This window comes from Toxotes jaculatrix, chromosome 8 (assembly GCF_017976425.1).
Source record: "Toxotes jaculatrix isolate fToxJac2 chromosome 8, fToxJac2.pri, whole genome shotgun sequence".
Taxonomy (NCBI): Eukaryota; Metazoa; Chordata; class Actinopteri; family Toxotidae; genus Toxotes; species Toxotes jaculatrix.
The window spans coordinates 18,548,972-18,576,954 of NC_054401.1; the positions used below are offsets into that span (position 1 = coordinate 18,548,972).

Genomic DNA, 27,983 nt, shown 5'->3' on the forward strand with positions numbered 1-27,983 from the left:
TAACAATGAAGAATAATATAACTTGAACAAAATTGCATTAATTTGATTTCACATCCCTCGGCACACACATTTTTGAGGATGGCATATTGAAGTTATACATCTTCCACAAGAAAGCAATTCCCAGAAATTACTAGCACCGTCCTATTGTGCTCATGTGCTGACAGAAGCAAAGTGCTTATGATCAATTTTCTTCTTGGCAAACTACTTAAAGTGAATTTTGATAAAGATCTACTGTAAGTTGTGATAAACAGGCCTAGAGGGCTGTTCAATCCTGTATTCTTTTGGTTGAGCACAGTACATTTCTTTCCTCTACTGGACCACCATAACTCAATCTCAGTCAAAATTCCCCTGCACATGTCCAGCTTCCACAAAATGTATCAGCAAAGTGTTTATTTCAAGCTACAGCAAAGGACAATAACACATCACTGGCTTCTTTTTTGCCTCAGGAGTTAAATGTTAGTTTTTAAATTTACTTTAAGTGTTAACTCTTCAGCTTGAAAGCAGGAGGGGGTCTGACCTCAGCTCATGTCACTACAATTTCATTTCCTGTGTGAGTCAGACTGCAGACCAATGATTTCAGGCTGTTGGAAACCGCAATCAACCTGAACGAGGAGGGTTGACTTGTAAAACCAATTATTTATACAGCAAATAAAGTCTTTCTAAAGATGTTCTAAAGATATTACACACAGTTTAAAACTGTATGTGTCTTTCTCTTGTTATTTTAATGATTCTCTGTATTTCTCGCTCGTTTACAATATAAAGAGGTCATGATTGTAATATAAAACAAGTTTGTAATGTTTTAAGTGTGGTAAATGTTAAAAACTCAAATTATTAGCATCTCCGTTTTTTTTAATGTTTTATGTAAAAGAGCAGAGACCCTCTCTTAATTTCATTATTATAATCATACAGTGTATTTTAAAGGCATATATGACTCTTTGTGATAAAGAACACAGCATAACTGAATTTGTGGGTAATGATCAATACAACCCAATTAGTCTGATTAGATCCAGAGCTGTCCTCATGATAAGAATATAAAACTCACTTCCATCCTACAGACTGTGACTGATCATGCAGTCAAGTTAAATTATGATTTTTGATATATGCCATCTGTTTGTGGCTAATTATTCCAACTGGAAAGGCAGGAAACAGAAAGCTATTTTTAAACTAACATAAACTCTGTTAGATGGATCCATCTTCAGATGGAGAGAGAGGGAGAAATATATTTGAAACCCTGATCCTGAAGTTGATTTCATTGATAGATGCATCTGTGAAGTCATTTTCTAATGTTAATTTCCAGGAATCTTTTTTGAAATCCAATTACTAATCCACTTTACCCTGCAGATGCTCACATACACACACTCATATGTATGATCTCTAATGAATGCAGTACAAATCCTCAGCATAAACCGACGGCTGTTTATGTTTATGAACAAAATTAAATGCCAACAGACTGGAACGGGAATAAAGCAGGAAAGAGGACCTTAAAGCATGTATCTTTTTTTTTTTTTTTAAAAAGCTACAGAAAGTGTCAGCTAACATAGGTAAAACCCTAAACAGACCTACTACTACGGTGACCATATTAGCCTGAAATTCCAAAGCTTCAATATGGGTTTGAGAATTATAACCACAAAAACAATATTAAATAACAATAAAACAGTATACAGTGTCTTCACAAATCCTGTAAACAGAGTAGCATTTTAGGTTGATCAGTGAGGCTCTGATTCGCATTCTCACATTTTAATACTAGCTTTATTTAGACAAACCCCTTTAATCTCTTATAAGAACTGTGTATACAATGTGTATAATGGGTTTATTATGAATTTATGTAAGATGCAAGCATTTTTTTTATTTTCTTTTTTATAACTGCACTACCTCCTTCCACAAGTAACTCAGAAAGGTCAGAGAAAAAGTATATACAAATATTATAATTATGACTGACAGCCAAGTTTTTTGTGACAGACACACAAACCGAGGGATGACCAATGATTGAGACACATAGCGCAGTACTAATGATAACTGACTGATGTAGGGGTGAGGAGTGAGAAGCAAAGTTCAGATTCCGTGCAGGATTGACGTCTGACCAGTGCAGAGGTCAGCGGTGAGGAGGGACAGCCAGACTACTAAGTATTACATTTATACAAAGCCACAGTACTTTGCATAAGTAAATATGTAAACTAAGTGTTACACTTTTTGTTAAAGGTTAACCATGGCAGACTGTTTTATGTGACATGCCCGAGGTTTACTGACAAAGGTTCACCTCCAATAAATAAGCCATGGTACTGTGAACAAATTCTGGGTACCACATTTTATATGATCAGTTTAACCCATAAGTTTAAACTAGATTTAAAATTCCATCCCAAAAAACTGGTTCATACAAACCAGTTTTTAGGTTAAGGCAGTAAAACCTCAAAGGTCTTAGACTGTTGACCAATGTCATATAATTCCGGAGCCATGCTTTGCTGTTAATATCAAATGCAGCTATGCACTGCAGGCTGCAGTAAATATATGCATCCCTACATGGCGCAGCATGATCCTTGGCAACAAACAGCAAATACGTCTCTGTGGGAGTTAAGGAAAGCCTGTGAAATTGAAATTTATTTGTTTGAAATATCAGATTTGTGGAGTTCAACAAAATGTGACAAAGCATATCAAAGGCAATCTAAATTTCTACAAACTTGCCACAACAGCCCTTTACAGTTTGATGCAGAGAACGTGAGATTAGAATTCAGCACACTGCTGAGCTGAAAACATTTACGTCAAAAAAAAAAATCTGTACAAGACAGAAAATCAGTCAGGGACTGGTGCTGTGCACTAATAGATGTTATTCATTGACCACAAACTGATTGACCACAAAAAGCCCTCCATCCCACAAGTAGCCTGTGATTGGCATTTACCATACAAGGATGGTGATGGTCAAGGGCACACTGTGTTTTAGCTATTTAACACTCATCAGTCAATTGAAAAAATAATAATATAATAATTATAACTTGATCAATAAAGACCAGGCTACCAAGCTTTTCTAGGAGGACTTATTGGTGGAGAAAATACATCGATTAGGACGTCACCCAGAGACGCAACAATGGGATAGTACTATCTTTTTGTAGTGTTTTCTAGTGAATGTTTCATTTATACAATTTGCTTTAATACATAGAGAACTTATCATTAAAAGTACATAAATATCTGACATTATACTATATGGCTGGCTAAGGAGATTGGGCTAGAAACCACTCATATGGGTGACACAGTGATCATTTAAATATTGTGGTAATTTTCATTTTGTCTCTCCTGGAAAGCATTTATGGTGTTATACACACAAAAAATGGCAGATACAGATTGGTTAAAAAAACAAATAGAGAGTTTGAGAGGGAAGTCCAAACCCTGCCTTCTCTCTCACCTCTGCACAGCTGTCCAGTCACTGTGTGAAGTGGGAATGAATATCAAATTGTCGTTTTGGAAAGTTACAGAAATTGTTGGAAGCAGTCCCCCCAAATTCCAATGCCAGAAGGTGTGAGGGGAGGAGATCCCTGAAGCTATTAGACAATCTGGCAAGGACTTCTGATGGAGTCTAACATGTCTGTTGGGTTGAGATCTGACAACTCCAAAAGTCATAGCATATGATTCAAATTTTCATACTTAAACCATTCATGTCCTATATAGAGGGATCTGCATTATATAACTGCATGTTTAAGCCTTTGAGAAATAATCGGGATCCATATATTGCAAGATTTCCTCTCTAGAGGTTAAATATCCAAATCTTCCTTATCATAAGGACAGGAATCCCCTCATAGGTTGTTTGTCCCTATCCTCTAAGGCAAAACATAAGAACGTCTCATGAAATTGTGCCCCTACAGCAGGAGGAGTACTGGACTTTCGTCGTCATGGTTACAAAATAAACACATGGTCAAGCTTGAATGGATTTGATCATGGTTTGAGTTAAAATAAATACGTCATTCATGTTAAAGGACCTTCGTCGACATGGTTACAATAATAAACATGAAGTTACGTTTGTGGAACAGTCATGATCAGAAGAAACAATGATGACTACAGGTTTCAAACAAAGTCCTGTGTTTTGTTGACTCATCCATCCACCCTGACCTCCTCCTTATGAGGATTTTGTCGCTTCTATTATTTGTCACTAAAACCTTACTTCCTCCTTCGCTCCCGTGAAAATAACTACCACCACAAGAGGTCACCTAACAGTAACGCCGAACAACAGGTCATAATGAGCTGCTTACACAGATGATCTATCGGGTCGTTTTTTTAGGGGACAGTGTCTTAAGATCACAATCGTGTTTGACACCGCTTTTAATATCACAGGGAACCACAGAGGCAAAAGAAATGTTAAGTTAAATGTGTGACCCTGCATTTGAAAATCCAGCAGTGCACACGACTGCACAAGAGAGCACCCATATTTACCAAAATTAGTGCCTTCTTCCTCCACTACCACATTTAATGGAGGCTTGTCAAGACTCTTCAGTGTGTAAAATGTTAAAAATACTAGCCGAGGGGAAAGAAAGTGTAGGTGGCTTTCATGTAAATGATTGGTACCATCTCTTCCTTAGTGAATATTTGCAAGAATCTGTAAACCATATTCTTTGAATTGTTTCTCCATGTTTCAGTTGCAATTTGTTTTTTGCCTTTTTTCCAACCTGAAACATGGCATGCTGTGACTTTGATGTGACTAAAATCAAAAACTCAAAACTTCATACGCTGTTGGAAATGTTACACATCATACCCAAAAGCAGCCTGTACCCTGTGAACCTCAGCTTGCTCCTGAACAGAGCTCTAATTTCAGCTGCCAGATGTTGCTGGGACATCGGGCAGATTGCACTCAGCCAAATAAAAATGTGATAACATTATAAATTATTTTCCAGAAAGACAGCAAATTTACAGAAAATGTATCTGTATTTAATATCTGTTTTCTGTGCAGGGTGTGGAGCATTCAAAGCTCATTCTTAAAAACACACAAATGTGAATTTCCTACCTACCACAATACTAACTGTGCAGCATTTCACACAGGTTTTTAGAGAACGGTTGTGTGCATGGTGTTTCTGATTTATAGATTCACTTTTCTGACCCCTACTCAAAACATTACATTCAAATTGACTTACAGTAACCATCAGGCACTCATTGCTACAATAATTACTTTCCGGCAGCTATTCTTGAGAAAACCATATAGAGAAACAAAATACTCACTTCACAAGTAAATGTTTTGAGAAACTCACCCCAGGTCACTAATTAAAAAGTAGCAGATGCATCTCATCTGTAATTATAGCAGCACTGACTCACTGCCCTTTGGTGTATGGAAAGTCATAACTAATGTCTCAGACACTCGTGGCCCTTGAATTAATGTGTGGCAGACATTTGAAGCAGGTGCTTCGGATAAGGCCTCTCATCGTAGGCAAGATAAAACTCTGTGCTACAATTGCGGCTACAATAGCTGCAAATTTGAATGTGAAACCTGGAAAAGAAGTACTCTGAATAACAGCCTGCACTTAACACTGGATTGGAATTTCTACTTTTATGAGGGTTTGAAAAACCCCCTAAAGAAATCAAGTGTTTCAGACACACTGTTAGCCCTAAGCTAACAAGTGTTGCTGTCTGGAGGAACCTAAATAAATTGCTGATATAACTGAACCTTGGGAAAACAGCTGCTCCCAAACACCACGGGCTGGGCTGAAGCTAAATCTTATGAAAACCTGTGCAAACTTCACTTCAGGGTGGAGAAATAGATGCAAACAAAACTAATACAATGCCAGTGGAGTACTTAATCTCACAAAGAACCAAAATATAACCTGGTTAAAAACAATGCATATGATGCTTAACATCACAATACTTAACAAATTATCAAATTATTATTATGTGGTATGCCAAAGTAAATTAAATACAAACAACACACACACACATTATGTGTTTTTAACCCAGTGAATTCTCTCTGACCTTTCTGTAAACTAAAACGAGAGTAAAACAGCTCATGTTTTGAATTACAAAAATAAAAATGTTTTTAGCACATCAATGTAAAAACCAGCTTGGAAAACATTCACACGAAAACAGTGAAAAGACCACAGGAGTTTGCCATCATAACAAACCAACCTCTAAAGTTTTTACCTACAGTTGCATTCAGACAGTGGGAGTGAGACTGTCTTGCATTATCCCTCATCACAGTGGTAACGAGTGAGTTATGTGAACTAGTAAATGAGGTAGTTGGGTGCGAGATTTCTCTGGGGCTGAGCTATTTATTTCGCCTGTATATCTAATGACTCTGTAGCCCTTTGAAGAAGATGGAAGTTTGACGGAGTGGCAGTGTTTGTGAGCACACAAGCAGCACACTTTCCCCACAGGAGATGCCTGTGTAGACTGCGTGTCTGGCTTCCTAGCTGGCTGCTTGACTGGCTGCTGAGCTGGATTTTCATGCAGGCGGGAAAAAAAGAGTATTGACTGAACCCATGTTGGATCACAGGGCAAAGCTTCTGGTAAACAACACACGCTCATACATGCAGGCACGCACGCACACACATGCAAGTACTTTTCCAGCTCAGTGGACAATCTGCATTGCCACAAAGGGACAAATGAAATGATTTGGGGAGAAAAGATGAAATTATGTCTTGTGAGTCAGCTGTCTTTCAAAGACTATTCCAAAAAAAGGGCAGGTTGAAATGGCATCGAGGCAGGCTTTAGATAGGCATGGCAATATTTTTGTTGCAAATACACAACCTTCAACAAAGGGCAAGCAGATAGCATTACCCCCAGTGAGATAGCTGCAGTCTATCTTGGTCCCTCGGAAAACTACAAGCACTAGTGGCCATTGTTTAGCTGTGTTGCAGAAAAGGCTCCATATCTCTGTTCCTTAATAAATGCAGCTTGACCCTTTCAGGATGATCCTGCAACCTTATCACATGAGATTGCAGTATGGCACTGAAAGTTTTGTGGCAGTGTAGGAAAGTAGGCACTAATCAGTGATAAAATTCACATAAAGTTGGAGCTGGATCTCATTCCAACATACTTGACAAAAGATTGACAGCCCGTCGAGAAATTAGATTCCATCTGGCCATGTCCTTCACTGTGTCCTTCGTATGCACGCAGATTCAAATCCACTTAATTGCAGTCATGATTCAATCATCTCTGAGAGTCTACAAGCATCACACATTTTCAGCCATAACAACGAGCGGCACATACATATTCATGTGTAAGATGTAGCTAACCATATCAGCATAACAAGATAGAAGGATATACAGTGGCAGTGAGTTACAATGGTTTGCAAATGAATACATTACGGATAAGCACATTGAATATGTTTATGTTGATATGTGTCAGTCATAAGGGTCTAACAGAAAATAATGGAAATTTATGACAATAGTCCAGCCGCTGGGTTTTCAGGTTAGATGACGATGATACAAAGTCACTTCCTTAGTGGTATGTTAAACTGCACCATCACAATCTACTGTTGTGTCATGATTTCACATTCATAATAGGGTGTTAAATTAACATTTTATGCAATTAACCTATGCAACACTCAACAATATGTTGGTAACACACTGTTTCAAAACTGATAACACCTTCATATCATATTAGCAAGCAACACCATACTACTTAGGTGTTTATATATATATAAAAATTTCTGTACCGCTGAGATTTTTAGCAGTGGTGGAGCAGGTGGTGGTTTTGATGATAGTGGTCACTTGCCAAAAGCGTCAGACATTGTTGCATTTACAAGACAAGAGGTTAGAATATGCCCTGTGGGCAGAGGACTTCCTCATCTTCTCATACTGAGCTGAGGGCAGAATGAATGCTACAGATGTGATGGGCTGGGGCTACTGAAGCTGGTTAGCGTGCCAGCTTCAATAGAAGGAAAGAAGTGACAGAAATAGAAACAAAACATGAGTTAAAATTGGTTGCTGTTTTCCGCCGCTGGAGACAGCTCTTGGTGAGTAAAGTAATGAAGTCTGAGGCTGAACTTTCAATGTTTCTTCTAAACTGGTAAGTAAACAGCTGTTAATGCTGACCTTGGCTATTTAGCAGTAGCAAAAAACAAACATGTAGCGCCTTTAAATATTTGGGCACTCCCACACATTAAAAGTGAAAATATAACAATACAACTAGATGGCCACAACATAAATTGTACTGATGTAATACCCCCCATTGTCCTTATTGGAAAACATTCTCCACTGTCCATATTACTCCTCAGTACTGAGTAATGGCAAATTTCTGTGAATCATCTGTAACAAAATGTGATTAACATCCAAATCAGCATGAAATTCTGTTGAAGATTAAACAGGCAAAAGATGGCGGCAGAAGAACAAGATCTAATTCAACCAAGCCACCCACTGGAGACTGGGAGAGAGGGAAAGAGGGAGACAGGAGAGGGAGAGAAGCAGAGCAAGAGACAGGGAGAGAAAGAGAAAGAGCACAAACGGGCAGATGGAGAGGGGAGAGGTCCTGGACTGTCCAGGTCTCGGGCAGGTGGGGAGATGGGGGGGGGGGGGGTAAAGGAGGGTGGAAAAGGACATTGTGGAAGAGAGGAGAAGAAAGCTTAGAGGCTGGGGTCAGCCTGTTAGAGCAGGAGGTGGTAAGGGAACAAAAAGTAAAGAAAAAACCAAAGGATACTGGGAGTAAAGAGGAAGACAGGCGCAGAAAAGCAGCAAATGGAGGGAAGGAGTGAGGATTATAAAATGAGGAGGAAAGAAAAAGGAAAGCTTAAGACAAAACACATGAACTATCATAAAAAAGGAGCGCAGAAAGAAAGAGAACCAGAGATGCATGAGCAATGGAGTTCACATTAGCAGAGGGGAAGAGAGTAGGGGTGAGCGAGATGGTCACAGAAGGATAGTTCATATTTAGACAACTCCCTGCTGCACCCGGCTCTGCTTCAACACAGATAACTCGGTACATCCATTAGTTCAACTAATTCCCATTGCCATCTGCCATGCAATTTCAGATGCACCTCTGGAGTCGCAGAAAAGGTTCAGGACTTTGGGGGGAGGGATGTTGATTTGGAAAATATGAGATTAATTTGCTTAATTGAGGTACCTAATGTTTCCATAACTCAACAGTGGAAGTCCTACAGGAAATCAGGAGGAGGAAGTGTGATCACACGTCCCTCTCTTAAGAATAAATGGTGTCGACTTTTCCTGGCTAATGGAATTTTCTTCGAAATGAAGACGCAGTTTATGAAGCGCTGTACTGATCATGGTCTCTAACTTAAATTCTTTCAGATTTCATAAAAATGGCCATTTCTAATGGCAGCAAAAGTCAAATAGCAGAAAATAATGCTTTCCTTACCTTCATAAGCTGCCTTAAATCCATGAGCGCTTACTGCAAAGTCACTGGTAAGCCTCAGTGAAAAAATGGAACCAGAACTGGTAACAGGTGGAGGGATGGTAAATCCAGTTAACCTGCAGAAAAGAGAAGGATAATTCAATACTGAAAGCATGATTTAATTTATATTGTCACATTCTTATCCTAATAAGAATTTTTTTAAAATGACATTGTGCAGTTGTAGCTGAGCCTTGTTAAATATGAGACAAATGTTTTAATAAAATTATATAATGACAGTAAAATGAAACTGTTGTAAATTATGAAAAATATTATTGTGGTAAAACATTTGCCTTTTTCAGCTTTCACATGCTAAAACCACATAAGTTCAAGAACATTTAACCTCCAGCAATGGATGTCATTGTTCCCCATTGTGACTATATTTACCACCATTTAGGATTTGTTTCCCCCCAAATTGCAACGACTGCAAACAGACAACACCATTGAAAAGTTGTGAGGCAGACACCAAAACACTGTCCGGGTCTGTTAAACACCATTTCTCTATTCAAATCAGAAAGCCCACCAAGTGGCTGACTGGAAATTAATGGATTCCTGTTAAGGGATATGTGCACTAAAACGCAACAATGCAGACAATCAAAAAACAAAAACAAACAAACAAAAAAAACATAATGACCGTTGAAAGACCTCAAACCTCATATTGCCAGAGAGTTTGTGCACTGTGACATTTTGTGTCTAATAAAACAGAACTGCTCCGAGAATTGTGATGCAATTTGTCCACCAATAATATACTGGGTACTATATAATCAAAACCCAAGCAAGAACCTTCTCTATTGTTGGTGTTGGAGGGCTGGCAGCTGCATTGTAACAGACTGCTTCATTACCGCATTTCAAATTAGGTGCAGATCCAAACAAATCCATTTACTTTCACGATGTCGTAAACAAGATGTGTTGCTGACCATTCCTCAGCAGTGGTTGCTGATGTTCTATCGACCCTTCACTGCTGTAAGCCAGGCGGTATAGCATGAACAGAACTTGTGCATGAAACAAAACGTCTCCTTTTCTATTGTTGTCTTATTTTAGTTATTTTCCATTGATAGTTTTGGCGCACTTTGTGTGACTGAAGCTCTACTTGACAGTAAGCCAGGTGAATAATGTCTGTAGCAGGCCAAATGTGGAAAAAACAGAAATTCCCCCAGTGACAGCAAAGTAGAGGGTTCTGTATTTACAGCTTCAATAGAGTTTCCAATTACAGCACTGTGAACTGCGCTGGTCCTTGCAGTAAATAATTACCCTTTGTCGCAGGTATGGCACAACATGCCAAGATACAGCTGAAAGTCAATTGCCACATGATGCAATTTTGAATGCATTTATGAGGAAACAGAATTTGAAATGTGAACTTGTTAGAAGCGTAATCACCTAGAAAAGCATTGTCCTGAAATTGCACGCTATCACAGTTAATTAAAAATGAGGCCAAGCTTATACATCACAACAAAAGTCTCAGTTGGAGTACTTAAAGACAGTAAACACAGGGGAGAGAGGAAGAAGACTGAAACTATTTTTGTTTTTACTTATTCTTTCTGACCAGTCAGTGCCACTTGGTTAGGCAATACTCAAACTGGCCACAATCTAAATATTAAAAGGTACTGTCATTCATTTTGCAGGCCCCAAACCCTGTTAAGTGCACAAACAGTGCAGAGCTGAGAAACAGCAGAAAACAGGTCAGTGCCAAAACTGTTGTGGTGAAAAAGCAATAGGAAACACTCCTCTCTGCACAGGGACTGACAAAAGCAACAAAATACTGACAGATGTGAACAAGCAAATTATTGAAGGAATTCTCTCCCACTCAGTGTATTATTAGAAACTTAGACTCACAGCTCCAGTCAGGTTTCACATGAAAATGCCACGTGTGGACAAATCACTTTGGTCCGGCTTTGGTTCTATGTTTCTATTCCAAAAAGTCACATTGAAAAGACAAGTGTGTGACCAAGGCCTTAATTTCCCTCTGGTCCACTGCTGTGGCATATAACAAACAAGCCCTCAACTTTCTTCTGCAACATAACTCTCTCTCTCAGTGCCATTCCAACAGGAGAACAAGGGTTGGAGGGGTCCACAGTGCCATTTCCACGTGGGAGATATATATTTTCAATAAATCACATTTTGATGTCAAGCTGGGTAGTCTTTAGAATTACCCTCCTTACCCCACATCTGGGGAGGGGTGGATCCATGGGGAAACTAATTACTGACTGAGCAGAGCAGAAAAGAACAGAACAATCAGTGGTTGCAGAGTACATGCTCGCACGGAGGTCGATGGCACCCACCAGGATGAGTGCAATGCGGTTACACAGTGATGCTAAAAAGCCTTGACCTGCAATGGTTTCTGAAGAAGTGGGACAAATGAATACTGAATTAGTTTGTCCATAAATCAAAAAGTTGAGCAAACCCTTCACTTCACTGTTGCAGCACTGAGCATAACGACAGAGTGTACAGAGGAAAGAGATGTGCTGATATGGCAACATGTGAAATAGAGACAAAAATGGGAGAAAAAACATACAGTGTTATGGCAACATATAAGGGATAATGTAGATAAAGACTTCTGATGAGCAGAAGGCTAGGTATTCTCTTTAGTCTCCTACAACCACCTAGATATCTGAAATGAAGAAAAAAAATTCTCATGACCACAAGAAAGGTGAATAAAAACTGAAGCTCAGTCCCACATTCCAAGCCTCAACAGACTAAATCCCTTCTTAGATTGCACTGTTGTCATCATGGCATGAAACAGCAAGGAAAGGATGTCATGGAGTTAGTGTACATGAGGGGAAGACATCTTTTCCAAGGCTATCAGTGAGAAGGATTAGGAGGTGGCAGTCTAGGTAGAGTTGTCAAAATTCTGTACTCCTACACTTATTTCTGATTCATACAGGTCAGGTCCCAAGTCGTGCTGGTCGGGATGATGCAGGAATAATTCAAACCAGAAAACAAAACCTGATCAATCAGCATCTTAAACCATGGATGTGCAGCTGCCTAAGAAACAATCATTCTGAACTCAACAGCAACTGGAAAATTTTCTGACACAACATACAAAAAAAAAAAAAAAAAGCTTGCATGAGATTTTGACAGCATTTTCTCAGTGAGCCTCTAGAATACCTTACTGTGTTCTGGTTTGTTTAAAGCCAAAGAAGCACATTCTAACCTAAGTATGTCTAACAAAAAGCAGACAAAGAGATCTCCATCATCTGGTATTCACTGCTGCTGTTGCTTTGGCAACAGGAGCATCAGGTGAATGGTTGGAAAATGTCATTAACAAAAAAAAACACCATGGGGCCTGCTGCCAGACACAAGGCGCTTGTGATTTAGTTATCAGACACAAGTCTACAAACTAAATCACACATTTGAGATTCTACTAAAAAGACATTTAAAATACCAAATTATGCCCTAATATGACTCTGGGAGGTACGCCAGACTCACTACGGAACATGACAAAGTGGAAATTCAGCCGTTAAAAGCATCATAGTCAAAATGAACAAAAAGAAATAAAAGTTTAATAAAAGGACAAGCACTAATGTTTGTCATAAGTTTGTTTGCAGCTATGAGAGAAATCACATTTTAACCCCTCAAAGATACATGGCTATTAAAACATCTAGCAATCTGACAAACTCTTGTATTTAATTTACAGTTTATTCTAGCTCACTGCTAAAGTCCTTGCTGGTTCACTGGTATATGGTTTGAATTGACAGGAAAGCTAATTTATATCAAGAACACTGCTATATGTAATTTTCTTTTTAAAACATGGTAGGGAACTTGCACATAAAAAATGAGGATTTAGAGTACTACTGCTACTTATTCATCCAATGAATAAAATTACAAAAACAAAACCACTGTTAGGAGCCATAAAGATCTGCATGTACAGCATTACTGAATATATCAACTGAATGTTGGGGTGAAAAGGAAGGGTTTTACAAGTCCGGAGTGTTGCATAGAGTGTCTGGATTAAAATATATAATAATTTGGTGCCAAAATTCCAACTCCACAGAGGAAAAAGGTCGTCCGCTATAGATAAAGCAGGGCCACTCTTAGCCCGTCAGTAACATTAATTGCTTTGACCTGTGATGGTGATCAAAGCTGGTCATGGTCACAAAAAGTCAGAACAAAATTGCTTGCATGAAAATGATTTGATGGATTTGATCAAAGCCTGTTTAAAAACAACATCCTTCAGGCATGAGTGAGATGGAAACATTTAAAAATCTGATCAAAGCCTATTCACAAAAAAAAATGAAGATACTAAATTTAACTTTGTGTAGCTGTGCAAATAGAAATTCCACACAAGTGTGAGTCAGAAAGTACCAACCAAGTACTCTGTATCTGTATTAGACTCCACCAGGTTAACCAAAAATGGGATTGTGGGTCTAAAGCTGCCTAGTGTCTGAGCAGCTACGGCACCCCCCACCCCCCTTTATGGATCGAAGCAACACCAGTGGCAGCAGAATGGCTACGTGTGCCTGGGAACAGAGCACCAATGATTGCCTGGACAGATGCAGCCTCTCCTTCCACCTGAACACACTACATCAGCCCTGAAGGTAGCTGTCAGACATTCCCGCCATCTGATTAGTGTGTCACAGTAGCGGCGCGCTACAGACAGAGAGGAGAGAGAGACAGGAATGATGTACCCCTATTTGTTTGACTCACTGTCTCTCTGCCTCCATCTGTCTTTCGCTCTGTGTCGCTGTAGCTCTTTCTGTCACACTAGCTCTCTTTCACTTTCTGTTTCTTGCACAATGAGGTTGCTCTTTTTTACTGTTACTTTTCCTTTCTTGCTGGTTCACTGTTCATGTTGCTTTGCCTCTTTGTATCTCTCTGTTTGTCTCTGCCCACCTCTCCTACACTGTTTGTCTCTGCCCTCCTCTCCCACCACTGCTACACTGTTCTTCCTGTGAAGGAGAAGAAAGAACAAAAAACAACAAGATGGAAGGAGACCTGAGTGTTGTGCTGATCTTACAAAGTAAGCAACAATTAAAGGACAATTAAAGGACCAATGTGTAGAATTCAGGAGGCTCTACTGGCAGAAATGGAATGTAATATTCCTAATTATGTTAACATTAGTGGATAATCACCTTTAACTGTTTTCGTTAGCTTACAATGAGCCCTTCATATCTGCATCAGGTGTGGGTCCTCTTCCATGGAGCCCGCTATGTTGCACTGACATTTTTCTACAACAGCCCACAACAAACACTAACCCTTGCTCTAGAAAGGGCCTTTCATGGTTTTACGTTCCCTGAAGGCCACCGCAGGTTCTCCTACATGTTTGGAAAGGGAGGGAAGGGGTATTCAGTTGGTTGCAATCTGCAACCTTGCCGCTAGGTGCCACTAAATCCTACACACTGCTCCTTTAAAGTAAACCCCTCACTTTTGGTTTATTGTTAGAAACAGAGCAAAATAAGTCCCCTTACATACCAGTGTGAATAATCGCCTTCCTGCTGCTCATCTCTCCGAAATAAAGAAAAAACAGCTGGGGATGATTAATAGACTTATTTTGCACTGACGTCCTAACTCATTAAAGCAGCCCCAGACACTGACATTTCGTTTTAATAACTGCAGTAATAAAGGTCAAATCATCCTATCAATTAATTCAATCTTGGTTCTTCTCTGTCTAATAAGAGTGAAGAATGAAAATAAATGTAATTTCTTGAATTGTAAAGGGAAATGTGATATGGAGAAAGTCTGGTGAATGGTCATAAAGTTAATATCCTTCTGTCCCGTCTACTGTCCTACTCATCTTTAGCTTTGCACAGAATCACACTGTCATTTTCTACAGTATCATGAATCTGCAAGTAATTCTCCAGATGAGAATAAGTATGGTGTCAAATGCAAAAACATAACTGGGATACATTTAGGCTGAAATTATCCTTTCATTACCCAAAAGAGTAATTAATCCTGTATTTCTCCTTCAGTTATGCAGTCTGAAGGGTGTTCTGGTATATTCAGGTGAAGAGGAGAAGACAGTCAAAGCCTAGATTCGATTTAGGTCATTCAGGTTGGAGGTGACAAAGGCTGGAGCAGATAAATCACAAAGCACTGCACAACTATTAATACCACTTTTAGTTCACAAAAATCTTGTGCTACTTTCAGTTATTTGCAAAGTGATTTTCAGTGAGTACAAAAGTCGTGGCTCATGACTCTCATCATTTCTTTCCATGTATGCAATCGCATATTGTTTTTTGCTTCATGTGTATCTTTCATCCCCTCACTGTGACTAACCAATGCACTTGTACTGGCTGAAGCCAATTCTTTTCAATCTGTGGCAACAAAGCAAACTTTTTTCTTTAGTGATGACTGATTCGATGGTAGCCAGCAGCACAATATTTATGCACTGCACTTGCACTGTCTGCACTCTGTTCTCTGTGTAAAAACAGACAATATAGCCCTAACCACTTGACACTAGTGGCACCACTTGTTCTATGACTAGTACTGTTCAGGCCTGGGGATCTTATCACAGGGCATAACAAGAGAGTAGCAATATATGAAACACACAGGTCAAGAGTCACAGAATTATGTTCTACTACCTAAATGTCTGCACGATACTTGGAAACTGATTCAGGAGGTTAAGGGTGGAAAAATATGTAACGTACATGTACATTTTGAAATTGATGACCATTTCATTCTCATCCACTCATCTAACCGCTAAAAAGAAGTGAAATGAGGCTCAGTGTTTCAGGTGATGGATCGGTCCCTACTGGTTTTGTGTTGCTTGCGGTTGTTGAGCAGCTTAAACTGTGCTGACCTGGTGACAAGTTTAGAGTTGCCTGCAATGGACGGGCCACAATACCTACACAACACAAACAGCATCACAACCATGGGTACTGCATTAGCCACTGTGATTAAAAGTATTACATTTTCTTCTCCACTGACTCAGTCTGTCTGTTCCTGCGTGAAGCCTGCACTCTCATCATCTGTTGTGTCTAAGTTGGGACCTCTTGTTGGCTCTTCTTCTCCACCAGCCTCCTCCTCCCTCTCCTCATTTTGTTTTTTAAAATAACCAGCTATGGGCCGCTTCATCTTTGGAACATGGTAACAGCTAAATGGATTGTCTGGCGCGATTCATCATCAGTGTGTGTGTGTGTGATCAAAGTGCAGGCAGGGGGAGACTGACTGAGCCAGAGAAGAAGAACAGTACTACATTCAACCACAATGGCTAACACAGCACATGTGCCAGAAGGGCAGCATAACAGCCTAACGATCATCATGTTCTTGCACGGATGCGTCCACTTGAAATTTGAACTTGCTAACAATCATGCAACAATTTTGAGTCTAGAGTCCTGAAAATACAAAGGAATACACAATCTGTACATGTGTTTACAACATGAACTATAATCTTAGCCACAAACTACACAAGTTCACATTAGATAACAATCCACTTTAGATAACAATGCACTTCAAATTTTCAACTCAAAATTAAATGTGCAAAGTGCACTGTAACTGAATTCTTTGGACTTGTCTTGCATCACTGGGACTCGCTGATTAATATAATAATAATTTTGACTCAGAGGTCACAGGTAAACAATTTTATCCACATGTTTTGTCCATTGTTAAGGGCCTAGAAATGCACTGTATGTACACGAGCCTCAACTGGTCTTCAATAAAAACTTTAGCAAGATGTTTTAAATTTGAAATGATCAAGAACTGGTCTTTTCATCTGACTTATAGCTCCAGATGGAAACTCAGCTGTGTACATATGTATGTTTCAAAATTTGACAATGTGACATTTGTGTTCAGATTTGAAAACAGATCTCCACACAGTGTGTGCCTGGCATACTATGAAAGCAAAGCTGCGAGAGAAAAGGATACTTATTAGAAATGCATAGGTTATGACCTTTTTGTACATTTTGCCACTGAAAAAAATAAAAACAGAAACAGCATTACAATTTTGGCCATTTAGGAGTTTTTCTGAAAAAGAAGGGGGGCACGCAGAAAACAACATGGTAGCATCCTTAGAAAGGGACGGAAACTTAGGTTGATACTTTTGATAGTCAAGAGGACAAAAGCTGAAAATTAACTAGACATCAACAATTCATACTAAGCTCCAGATTCAGCAACTATTCTGTAGCAAATGTTTTCAAGTTTCATCACTATGCAGCCTCATCAAGTCAATCAAAACGGAACATCATATTTTAAAACCCCATAGCCACTGGACAGAGAATCAATCCAACAAAGGGTTAAAGTCTCACTGGACGTGGTCCGCTGCTATACCACACCTGGCTGACATCTATTATGTTTTCTATTTCCTTACCAGCCCTCAAACTGCAAACTAATATTATACAACTTCTTTAAAAAATGAGTTTGGACTGAGCTGAAAACCAGCTTCGTGTCATTCTGTGTAATGTTTGACATTCAAGACATACACACAAAATAATTTAATATCTAAAAGGGATTTTATGACTTATTTGCCAACTGGTAAGGCAAACATGTCAGGCAAGAGTTCAATAATCCATGTCAAACAATGTTCCTGAGATTGGAGGAGCCGTGCTTGGTACTCTGTGTTATGTGGAGACCTATTCATTCTCCAGGCCACCTGGCTCTCTGGTCTATTTGATTATAGGAGGAAGCATATATATATATATATATATATATATCTGCACAGGAGGAGAACCACTTTCAAGATTCAAACCAATGACAGTCTTGCTCAAGCATCCTTGAAATATTGTACTAATGGTAAACAATTGCATATACTGTCTAGATCAGGGGTCGGCAACCCGCGGCTCCAGAGCCGCATGTGGCTCTTTCATCCCTCTGCTGTGGCTCCCTCTGACTTTGGAAAATAAATAATGAGTATTTGATTTAAATGTATTTTTATTTTAGTTCGTTTTTTTAAATTTAATTCTAAATTTGAGGATTACGGTGATTTTGTAACATCAAAATAAAACATTTTTAATTTTTTGTCGCTCAAAATATGCGTCTCAAACGCTGATGTGCGACACCCAGTGGCAACATTTTGAGGCTGACAGGTGACTGCATGCTCCAGGGCACGCGATACAGTGATGACGGAACACAGAAGCATATATATATATATATATATATATATATATATATATATATATATATATATATATATATATATATATATATATATATATATATGCGCAGTGTTATCCTCATTTTAGATGTCAAAAGGGTTTTGTGGCTCCGGGTGTTTTTCTTTTCTGTGGGAGACAGTCCAAATGGCTTTTTTCTTTGAGTATTTAAGGTTGCCGGCCCCTGGTCCAGATAATGTTTTGTCCCATGATGCTTAGCGCAGAGTAAAGTACCAGCTTTTGCATCCGTTAAAGTTATAACATGGGTAGTAGAAAAATGAAAAATATAAGAATACTAAATTTTAAAATACTCTAGCAGGTCCATGATTCACCAAAGACAAGGTTCAAACTGTCACTTAAAGACCAAGAGTACCAAGACAGATCAATTTTTTCACACCGTCTTAACAGTCACAGAGCTACAGTCAAACCTTTCACAGACGCACGGCTACGGTGTTTAGTTCAGGGTTTGAGGATCTTGATGGAGGGATCACTTCCTCACAAGCTACAGCAAGAAGACACGTACTGTCTTCTTGCCGAGTAACAAATCAAAACCATAGCCTTTGTCAACAGTGTATTCAATATGCTCTTGTCATAGTAATTGTATAATGACAGCAGCAAAAAGATCACCATAATGAGGTCGTTATTTGTGCAGGGCAACACTGGAATAAAAGGCTTTATTACCCTAACTCTCCTTCCATCCTCTACCATCCTCAGCATATAATTTCATCACAATAATGAGTGCTTCAACCAGTCACTCTCAGGCACGAGGGATTGAACGTAATGTAAGTGCAGCACCGAGTGAGAAGGATGGGGGGGGCTTCACAGAGCAAAGAGAATACATAGATCAATAGGGAGACACACTAATCAGGTCCATCACGGGGATGTCGATTCTTTTTCATGTTAAAAATTCATTGTCGCTTTTGTCGTGCTCCCTTCTGAATCTCTGCCTTAATTAATTAATAGCATTAATAAATTAAAGGCCTCTTTAATCTTTATCAAGGTTTCTATTTATAATTACCCTGAAAGAGAGAAGAAAAGAAAAATGCTGCTTGTCACTGCATGCACCATCTTATTCATTCCAGCTGAAGTAACACCTGAGCGAACCACACATCAACATACGTTGAGAGGAAGGAAAAACAAGGAAAAGCAGAAAATGAAACAACTTCAGCTGCTGCCATATGGAAATGAGCATCTTTCAGAACAAGATGCTGGAGGAGAAGGTGGGAAAGTTTGAGCTGCATCTTTCTTGACAAAGTTAAACAAAAGGTAAGAAAAGACAAGGTAAGAACGCTTGTTTTTCCCTTCTACTGAGTGATTTTAGTTTTGGAATGAATTAATTGTGCAAGAGCAGGCGTCTACTAGCATATACTTTGGGCCCTGGAGGCACAGCAAAGACTCTGTCATGGAATTATTATTTTCTGGCGCCACACGACAAAGTCCCACATTGGAATGAAATCCACCACTTGGAAAAAACAAAAGTGTGACAAAAACACAAAGAACGACGTTGCTATTTAGAGGTTTGGGTTGGATTTGGAAAAACCCATCAAATTTGAGCCACTTGCTTTTGTCTTGTAGCAAGAATAAGTCATGCTTTTCCTCCTCCTCTCTGAATGGCAGGATTAGTTCCATGTAACTTTAAAAGGTCTGAGAAAAATATAATCTCTGGTTTCTTGTTTAGTACATTGTTAACCCTATACTTGACACAGCCTGATCAGCAATGACTGGGACAAACACCTATACATTCTTTTAAAAAAGGTAAGTATAACTCAACAGTCAAAATAATACATCATTTGTGTTTCAGTCAAGAGTGCTTTGGTATAAAAGTTTCACTGTATAGCTTTCTGGTGCTTCTGAGGTACATTAAGCCTGAACTTCAACATTTACATATAAGTATTTCCCTAGAGTTTGAAGATAAAACATAGGTAGATAAGTATCTTGCACAAAACAATCATACATCAAAACATCAACTCTGCACATCCACCTCCCTGGCTTTTTTTTTTTAAGCTTTGCTGTGTTTTCTTCCAGTGCATAACATTGCAGCCTCCATCTATCACACACGCTTGAATCAGCATCTCTGTAAACAAACACCTCAGTGTACTCTCAGTGGAAAGTTACAATTAATTGCAAAAAAATGTATATTTTATGTATTTATCACAATGCATATTACTGACCAAAGTATAATCACCTCACACAGCATCGCATACTTAACTACCACAATGATTTTTCTGCCCATCTCCATCATCACCTGAGATCTCCACTATCATCAAACACTTTCAGTATTTGCTGATAGTCATCAGCGGTAGCTTTGAGTAGATTAGATGAATGTAAACCTGGTTAAATGTTGGTCTCAATCTACAGTTGAAGGCTGAAGTACAACCTTCACACAAAATCTCAAAATCTCTCAAATCACAATTTTACTAAGCATCAAACCACATTTCATTCAGTCAAATTACAAGCATGTTTTCCCTACAGGTATATACAGACATTAATCAATCCTAAGAGTGTGGGCCCAGGTCAGAAGGACTTCTGGCTACAGAGGCTTCTCTCTTCTGAGTCCTGTTGCTTCCAGCCATCTCTTCACCCCATCCTGACATGACTCAACCTTTGAGGTCTGGCACAGGAAATGCCTGGGATGGTTCAGAGACATGTTCAAAGATAACATCATCATTTCATCTCTAACAGCCAACTGTCAGAGAAATACAATCTACCGAAACACATTTCTTTCGATATTCGCGGGTCAGACACACGTGCGCTCTATCCTCCCACGCTTTCCTGAAGAACCCAACACTAACCCTGTTGACACATTTCTTTCATTTGACCCACTATCTACAGATGTACTATCAACACTAAACATAAAAAGTTCACATCTACCTGGACAGGATCTAGACAGGATTTAAATCATCCTGGGAACATGATTTGGGGCATAGATTACCTGCTGACAAATGTAAGTCCATCATTACTTCAATATACAAATCTTCACTTTGAGCACGACAATGCCCAGTGCAATTTAAGGGCCACACGTCATAGGTTAAATTGTCCAGCAGCCACCCCAAAATCACCCCCACCTGCAACAAATGCATTCTACCCCTATCCGCGTGTACAGACTATGCCCTCACAAAAATTCTGGACAGACATCTTTCACACACCATCCAACATTTCAAAGTTCCTCATCTGACACCTGCCGAGCGCCACATGGCTGCCTTCCCTTCACTCTTGGCCAGATGCGGAGTCTTGCTCAAATGGAGGGATGCTGCCCCGCACATACTTAGTCGGTGGCTTCGAGACATAATGTCCTCCCTTAGATTGGAAATGTTCCGCTTCTCAGTCAGTGGCTCTGAGAAGCCTTTCATAACACCCAAACAACATAGCATGACACGCATTCTAACTATGCCCTTGTCATGGACAATAGCACATGACTTCTTGGAAATAGCTTGTCATTGTCATTGTTTTTGACACAATGCTAATCTGGCATGTACAAAAATTACTAGTGTGATACATTTATATATTCTGACTAAATAATTATCATCATTATCATGGGCTGAAGATATTTGATGTTTAATAAAGATGTGACTAAAGTATTGGTGTGCTTTCAGCTGCAAACTCCCACTGCACTTTAAGCGATCCCTTTTCCTGCATCAGTGCTAGGATCATCAGAGATGTGGATCAATGATGATACAGAAGATGCAAACTGACCTTTAACGACAACACACCAATTCAAAAGCTACGGAAGACAGTTTCCTCTCAAACATGTCCTGCATAATAATGGCAGTATAGAATAAACAGGCCAAATACTAACACATACTAAATATTTACGAATCAGACTTTTCTGTGATTCAGCACAATGGTGGAAAAATAAAGTGGTAAAGTGAAAACATGTCCAGTCTGAAATCCATTGAAAGAACTTTCAACGTTTTTTACCCTCCATTCATCCACCTGCCTCCATTCATTCATACACTACACATGGAGCCAGGGAAACCTCTGCAGTGTCACAATCATATCACAACAAAATTAAACTCAAATTAAGTTACTTCAGCAGAAATAATTAGCCCAGGGACAAAAACACAAACATAACCAGGGAGTTTTCTTTAAACAAAAAATTTTCTTTAAACAAAAAATGAACTAAAGAAAATGCAAAACCTTAAGTTTTCATGGGCAGAATGTTTAAGTTTCAGTTATATCAGGATTCAAAATAAACAGTAATCCATTAGCAAGGACAAGGCAGGGAGGCATTAGATCATAATTTTAAGACATGGTTAAAAACTTTACAAAAGAAATATCATTTTGTATATCCTCAAAACCAAATTAGGCTGCAATTGTAAACAAAACCTTACACCATCTTAAAAATTGGCTGTGGATTGGCCAATAACAGTTTTTGTACCATCACAGTCGTTTGGGGTTTTTTTTGTTTTGTGTTTGTGTTTGTGTGTGTGTGTGTGTGTGTGTGTGTGTGTGTGTGTGTGTGTGTGTGTGTGTGTGGTTTGTGCATTTAACTGTCAACTCCACCTCTTGAACAGAAAGTGGCAAATTACCCCCTTTTTTTTTTAGGATAATAATTTCACAGTTGGTGAAACAAGGAAAAAGACAAGAGAAATGTCACCTGAAAGATGACATTGGACGGGGAAGAACATCACCAGGCCTGGCTGATTACCATAACTTTAACAAATCTAAACCCAGCCAGAAAGTCACAAACTGTTAATGTAGCTGCCTCTGACAGCATACCTGTCCATTTCTGTCAAAACCTGACAAACCAGTGCAGCTGCAATTACTTTCATCTCGAGTATTTACCCCGAAATCTACGGTTTTATTTAATTACATATCGTAGAACAACTGTCATTGAACAGGCCCGCAACTTTAATGATCACTTCACTCACAAGAAGTTAACTGAGCTTTACCGAGATAAAAACAGTAAGAACACATTTGTGCTTAAACACTGACGGTATGACCAACTTGTCAAAAATACCAGACGCCAACATAAAATCATCAATGCCTCTGTCATTTCACGGAAGCCTCAGGCCTAAGGCGTCATGTAGTCGCCTCCATGAATATAAAAAAAAAACAAGAACAACTACAATTCAAATATTTTTAGTAAGTGAGTTTGCACACGTTACTGGTAAATTACACAAAACACTCAATTCTCCAATCAGTCAAGCACAGTTCTAATCATAAACGCAATCTCCTCTGTCATGTCTCAGCAACGACTGAATTTTTTTCACAACACACATTTTACCGGTGCAACATTAATTATGAACTCTTACTTTTTTTTTTCTTTTGAGCTTTTCTATGCGGTATGAGTCGTGTTTAAGCTACTGTGCAATTTATTGCCATTAAGCAATTTACCTGAAGTCAGCAGACGTAGCCATGATGTTAATCTTCCTGTCCTTTTGATAGCAGACGAACACCCAGCGCTCAGCTTTCACATTTAACCAGACACGGCAAACTTTTCCTAGCAAATGTTACTACGGGCATATTACCTGATTTTGTAAATGAAGGTACCAGGACAAAGTGAAATAAAAGAAACAAGCCACCTTGTTTGTCATCTCCTCATGACCTTCGCACACCTGTCGTGGCTCTGACTGATGAGCCTGTGTTTCCAGCGTGGAAGACTGGTGCATTCAGGAATAATGGGAAAATTGGCCTTAACTCTTCATTACGTTGAGGCCTGTCTCTCAACTGCCTATGATTTCTAACTCTTGTAAACTAAAGCCTAGTTATCGATCAATTCTGAGGTACTATACTAAGCGTTAAATGACAGTGAGAAAGGCTTACATTATAAATTATATTTCATGGATTAAAAATTAGTTGATTTTTCAAAACTGCACTGACATTTGACAGTGTCACTGAATTTTAAATTGGCACTGAAGTTAAAAAAAAAAAAAATTCTGGCACTGTGACAACACTAGTTATAATTAATAGCCAATAAGTTTGTCTCAGCGCATGAACTTTCAGCAGCATGTGTTCCTGCTAAAAGTCCTTCTTTTTGTGCCATTTTACTGACATTAAATTTGAATTACTGGTATTAAAACGTCTTCTTTTTATAACAAACGGGTTTTATCCAATGTGGTGTGGGAAGGCTGAATATTTTGGTTTGGTTCCATTTCAGGCATGTGTGCAACAAAGATTTCACTAGTACAGCAACAGGAAAAAAAAAAAACAAACCAAAACAAACAAAAAACATGGCAGCCCATGTTTGAGCTTGCATCTGGTCGGTACAGTATTAATATAAAGGCTTTGCAATTGCAGGAAGTTCTCTATAATTTTTCATAGACTTAAAAAAGTTAAGTGTTTTCAGGTTTTTAACCACATTAGTGACAAGTGTAATATGGGAGATCAATAAGCAATGTGGAGTCACCCAGCTCGGTGCTGAACCTTTCATGAGCCCGACCTTGAGAACAGCATTATGCAACATAATCTGATTCAGTGATTCAGTTGCTGAAGTATCAACAGTGAATCAGCCCTTGAATTATTCCCCTTCATTTCCACTCTTTACTATACATCCTCCACTGTATTAGTATGTGACCTCGGTCCACTTCCACTGAAGCTGAGCCACATAAATGGACAAGGAAAAATCATTTTAGCACTGTCTTTTTGAATGTTTCACACAGAGAAATGCTGGACCCCACTTTCACCTCTGATGAAGCATGATTGTGAATACAAGTGGATAATCAGACACTAAGATGTCTTTCAAAAAAAAAAAGCTTTTGACAGGTTTAAAAGCAGATGTGTGTATCCTCACTCCTCTATCAGCTCAGACGAGAGATAATCTTCTCATAATACACAGCACACTTATCTATAAAGAGTGGGTTTATTTTGAGCAATTTGGTTTGACAAGGAAAATGTGAAACCTTTGTGGCTTTTTCCTTTGAAATCCAAACACAAAATGGTTCTTTAAAGCGGGCTTCATTCGGGAAGGTAGGAAATAGAACATCCTAAGAAAGCTGCAGTTCAGATTCTCTCTGAATCAGACATATATTTTGTCCTTCTTTTTTTTTTATTGACAAACAACAAAATATTTAAATATATTTATGTATTTTCAGAAGGAAAGTTCATGATGACGGGCTCAAAGCTTTCACGCATAAACCAATTTGCAAGGTTTGGCTCATGTTGGTGGTGTTTTTAATAAAAAAGCATCAGATTTATTTGTTAACTGAAATCCTTGAATAGCTCATGTCCTGCAAAAAAAAAGAAGGAAAAAAGAAAAACTTCAACAATGTATACCTATATTTGTGTATCTATACATGCTTGCCTGTTCCTAATAATACCTTACATGTAGGTTCAGTATAAGCCTCCACAGAAAAAAAAAACATTTGAGCATCAATTTTCTTTCTTAAATTTAATTACTGAATTGTGCCTAGCAGGATAGTATAAAATTACTGTCAAAATCAAGTGCAGTTAGAGACAGACAGTGAGGAGAGGGAGGTATAAAAATAATAAGAAACAAAATCATACCACAGCACTCGAATGTCAGGCTTTTGTGAGAATAAAGAAAGCACACTGAGTAAACAGTTGTTTGACTGTTCAGTAACTAAAGTAAACAAGGTGAAATCTTTGTGTTTGATGTTTTCTGTCTCCTACGGTGAAGCATTTGAATAAAGGATGGTGGCTACTGAGCTGACCCATGCATCACTGCATGCAACACAGCACGCTCATTCAGAAATAAATGCTAGTGAATCTGCTCAGAGCTCACAGACTGAGGGGTTTCTTTGCTTTGGAGTCTAAAAACACAACTACTTAAAGCCAGTTTCATGAAAGAAATTGTTTTTGCATTTTTTTTTCCTGAGTTCTTTTTCTTTTACTGCTGAAAACATTGTATACATGTATGACTGTTCACAGTATAAATATTGCACATATTATTAGAAATAAATATGTTACATTTAAAGTCAGTTTTGTTTTATTGTGCAAGAAGCATCTTTGCAAGTTGGTTCCTTTGAAACCAACACACAAAATTAGCTTCTCATGTATAAAATCCCAATGAAAACCTTTTTGCAGGTTTGTGAAGGCACTTCTATTCTGCACAAAACCATGTCAGAAAAGAGAAGACAGTGCAATCCTCACACACTACTGCTGACTTGCCTGACACCTCTCTGACAAGAATAAGCAGTCTTTGTCATGTGTACAATAAAGATGAACTTTCTGTCAGACGTGACCATTGAAGACTTTTCTCCCTCACATCTTTCCATCCCTGCCTGCCAGTCTTCAAGGTGCATGGCTTCAGAGCTGCTCCCTTACCTCGTCCTGAAGTTAGCCGGGTGTGGATGTCCATCATACAAAGATAAAAAGTCATATTCCTCCTCCACAGCGAAAGATTGAAAAACTATATGAATCCTGTTCCCTTCCTCTGCAACAATCACCCAGGTACAGTTTGCTCCATTTGGATATCCATAAGGAAACCCGGGGCTTTCTATCGTCCCATTTCTCCCTTTTAAAGTGCCTCCGCAAGTGTGGATAAAACCTGGAACGAAAGGAAACAAACACCAAGTCATTATCAAATGCAAACAGCAACTGTGAATAACTCTCTTAGTTCTCTTCAACACATGGAAGAGAAGGAGTAAATTGTGGAGATGCTTACAGAAAATGTGTTTAATTCAGCCTTGTGGAAGCAGTCAAAGCAATAAATAACCAGAATGGCTTTAAAACATTTTAAATAAGCCTGCACAGATGCTATTCCAAGTAACACTTTTAGAGTAACAACTGCATGAAATGTGTAAAGTTCAGGTGCAGTATTTCTTCTACTGAGAACAAATTGTTTGGAAAATCCACATTGTTCTCAGCTGGCACAAGCTGTGAGTGAAATCTGGCAACCAGCTGAATCGGAGACAAGTTTTGTGTTTGCATTTATGTTTCCAGTTCCCATTCAAATTAAAAAAAAAAAAAAAAAAAAAAAAAAGAATGGGCTGCTACACCTACTGCTGTAATAATGGAAAAGAAATGCATAGTTTAGGACCTTGCTGATATTTTTCAGTGTTACGCTGAACAAACTGCTTGTGATGCATCATTACTGCCCAATTCTTTCCAGAGGGTCAGAAAGCTCCAGGGACAAGCAACAAGCAAGGTCTGCCAATTTGGTGCCACAAGCCCCTAACATTCTGTTTCACAGCCCACACAAGATATATCTTTGCACCTTAGTACACTGGCTTGCTGAAAATCAATACCCTTGACATACAAGGTTAACCTGTTACCAGACACCCCAATTTTTTGTGCACAAGCCTGAAAATAACGCATCCAAAATAAAAAGGCTGCTGTTCAGCCATTCAGCTATTCAACCCCTGTGATTACAGTCAAAACCCTGGTCTCGTTTGAAAGGTAACTATTTAAATTTTACAACCAAATAATCAGAATGACTATGAGAGATACTGAGCCACAGTTACAGAGGCACAGGCATGATGGATCATTCAAAAAGGGGAAAATATTGTCTGTAGGGTGTGTAGGGCTGAATTCTGTGTCCATAGTATTTGTAGTGATTTGAGGATCCCAGAATGCTTTGCATAGATAGAATCAGGAGACTTGAATCTTTCTAACAATGTGTAATTTGGCGAGGTTGTGCAAAGATTGTGTCTAGAGCAACACACACCCAAAGTAGCACTATCAAGGCCAAAGCATCCCACTGCTGGGACATAGTGTAATTAACTTTTCACACTCTGTAGGTAAAGG

At 38.8% G+C, this 27,983-nt stretch overlaps 1 protein-coding gene across 1 annotated transcript in view; it reads right to left on the bottom strand.

Annotated features, from left to right (window-relative positions):
• LOC121185682 (CUB and sushi domain-containing protein 3-like) overlaps positions 1-27,983 on the bottom strand; it is a 205,487-nt gene that overhangs the window by 164,084 nt on the left and 13,420 nt on the right. Inside the window, exons 2-3 of the mRNA XM_041044003.1 lie at positions 26,562-26,784; positions 9,280-9,392 (exon numbers count right to left, since the gene is read on the bottom strand). Of these exons, the coding sequence (XP_040899937.1) occupies positions 9,280-9,392; positions 26,562-26,784 (336 nt within the window). The remainder of the gene's footprint in view (positions 1-9,279; positions 9,393-26,561; positions 26,785-27,983) is intronic.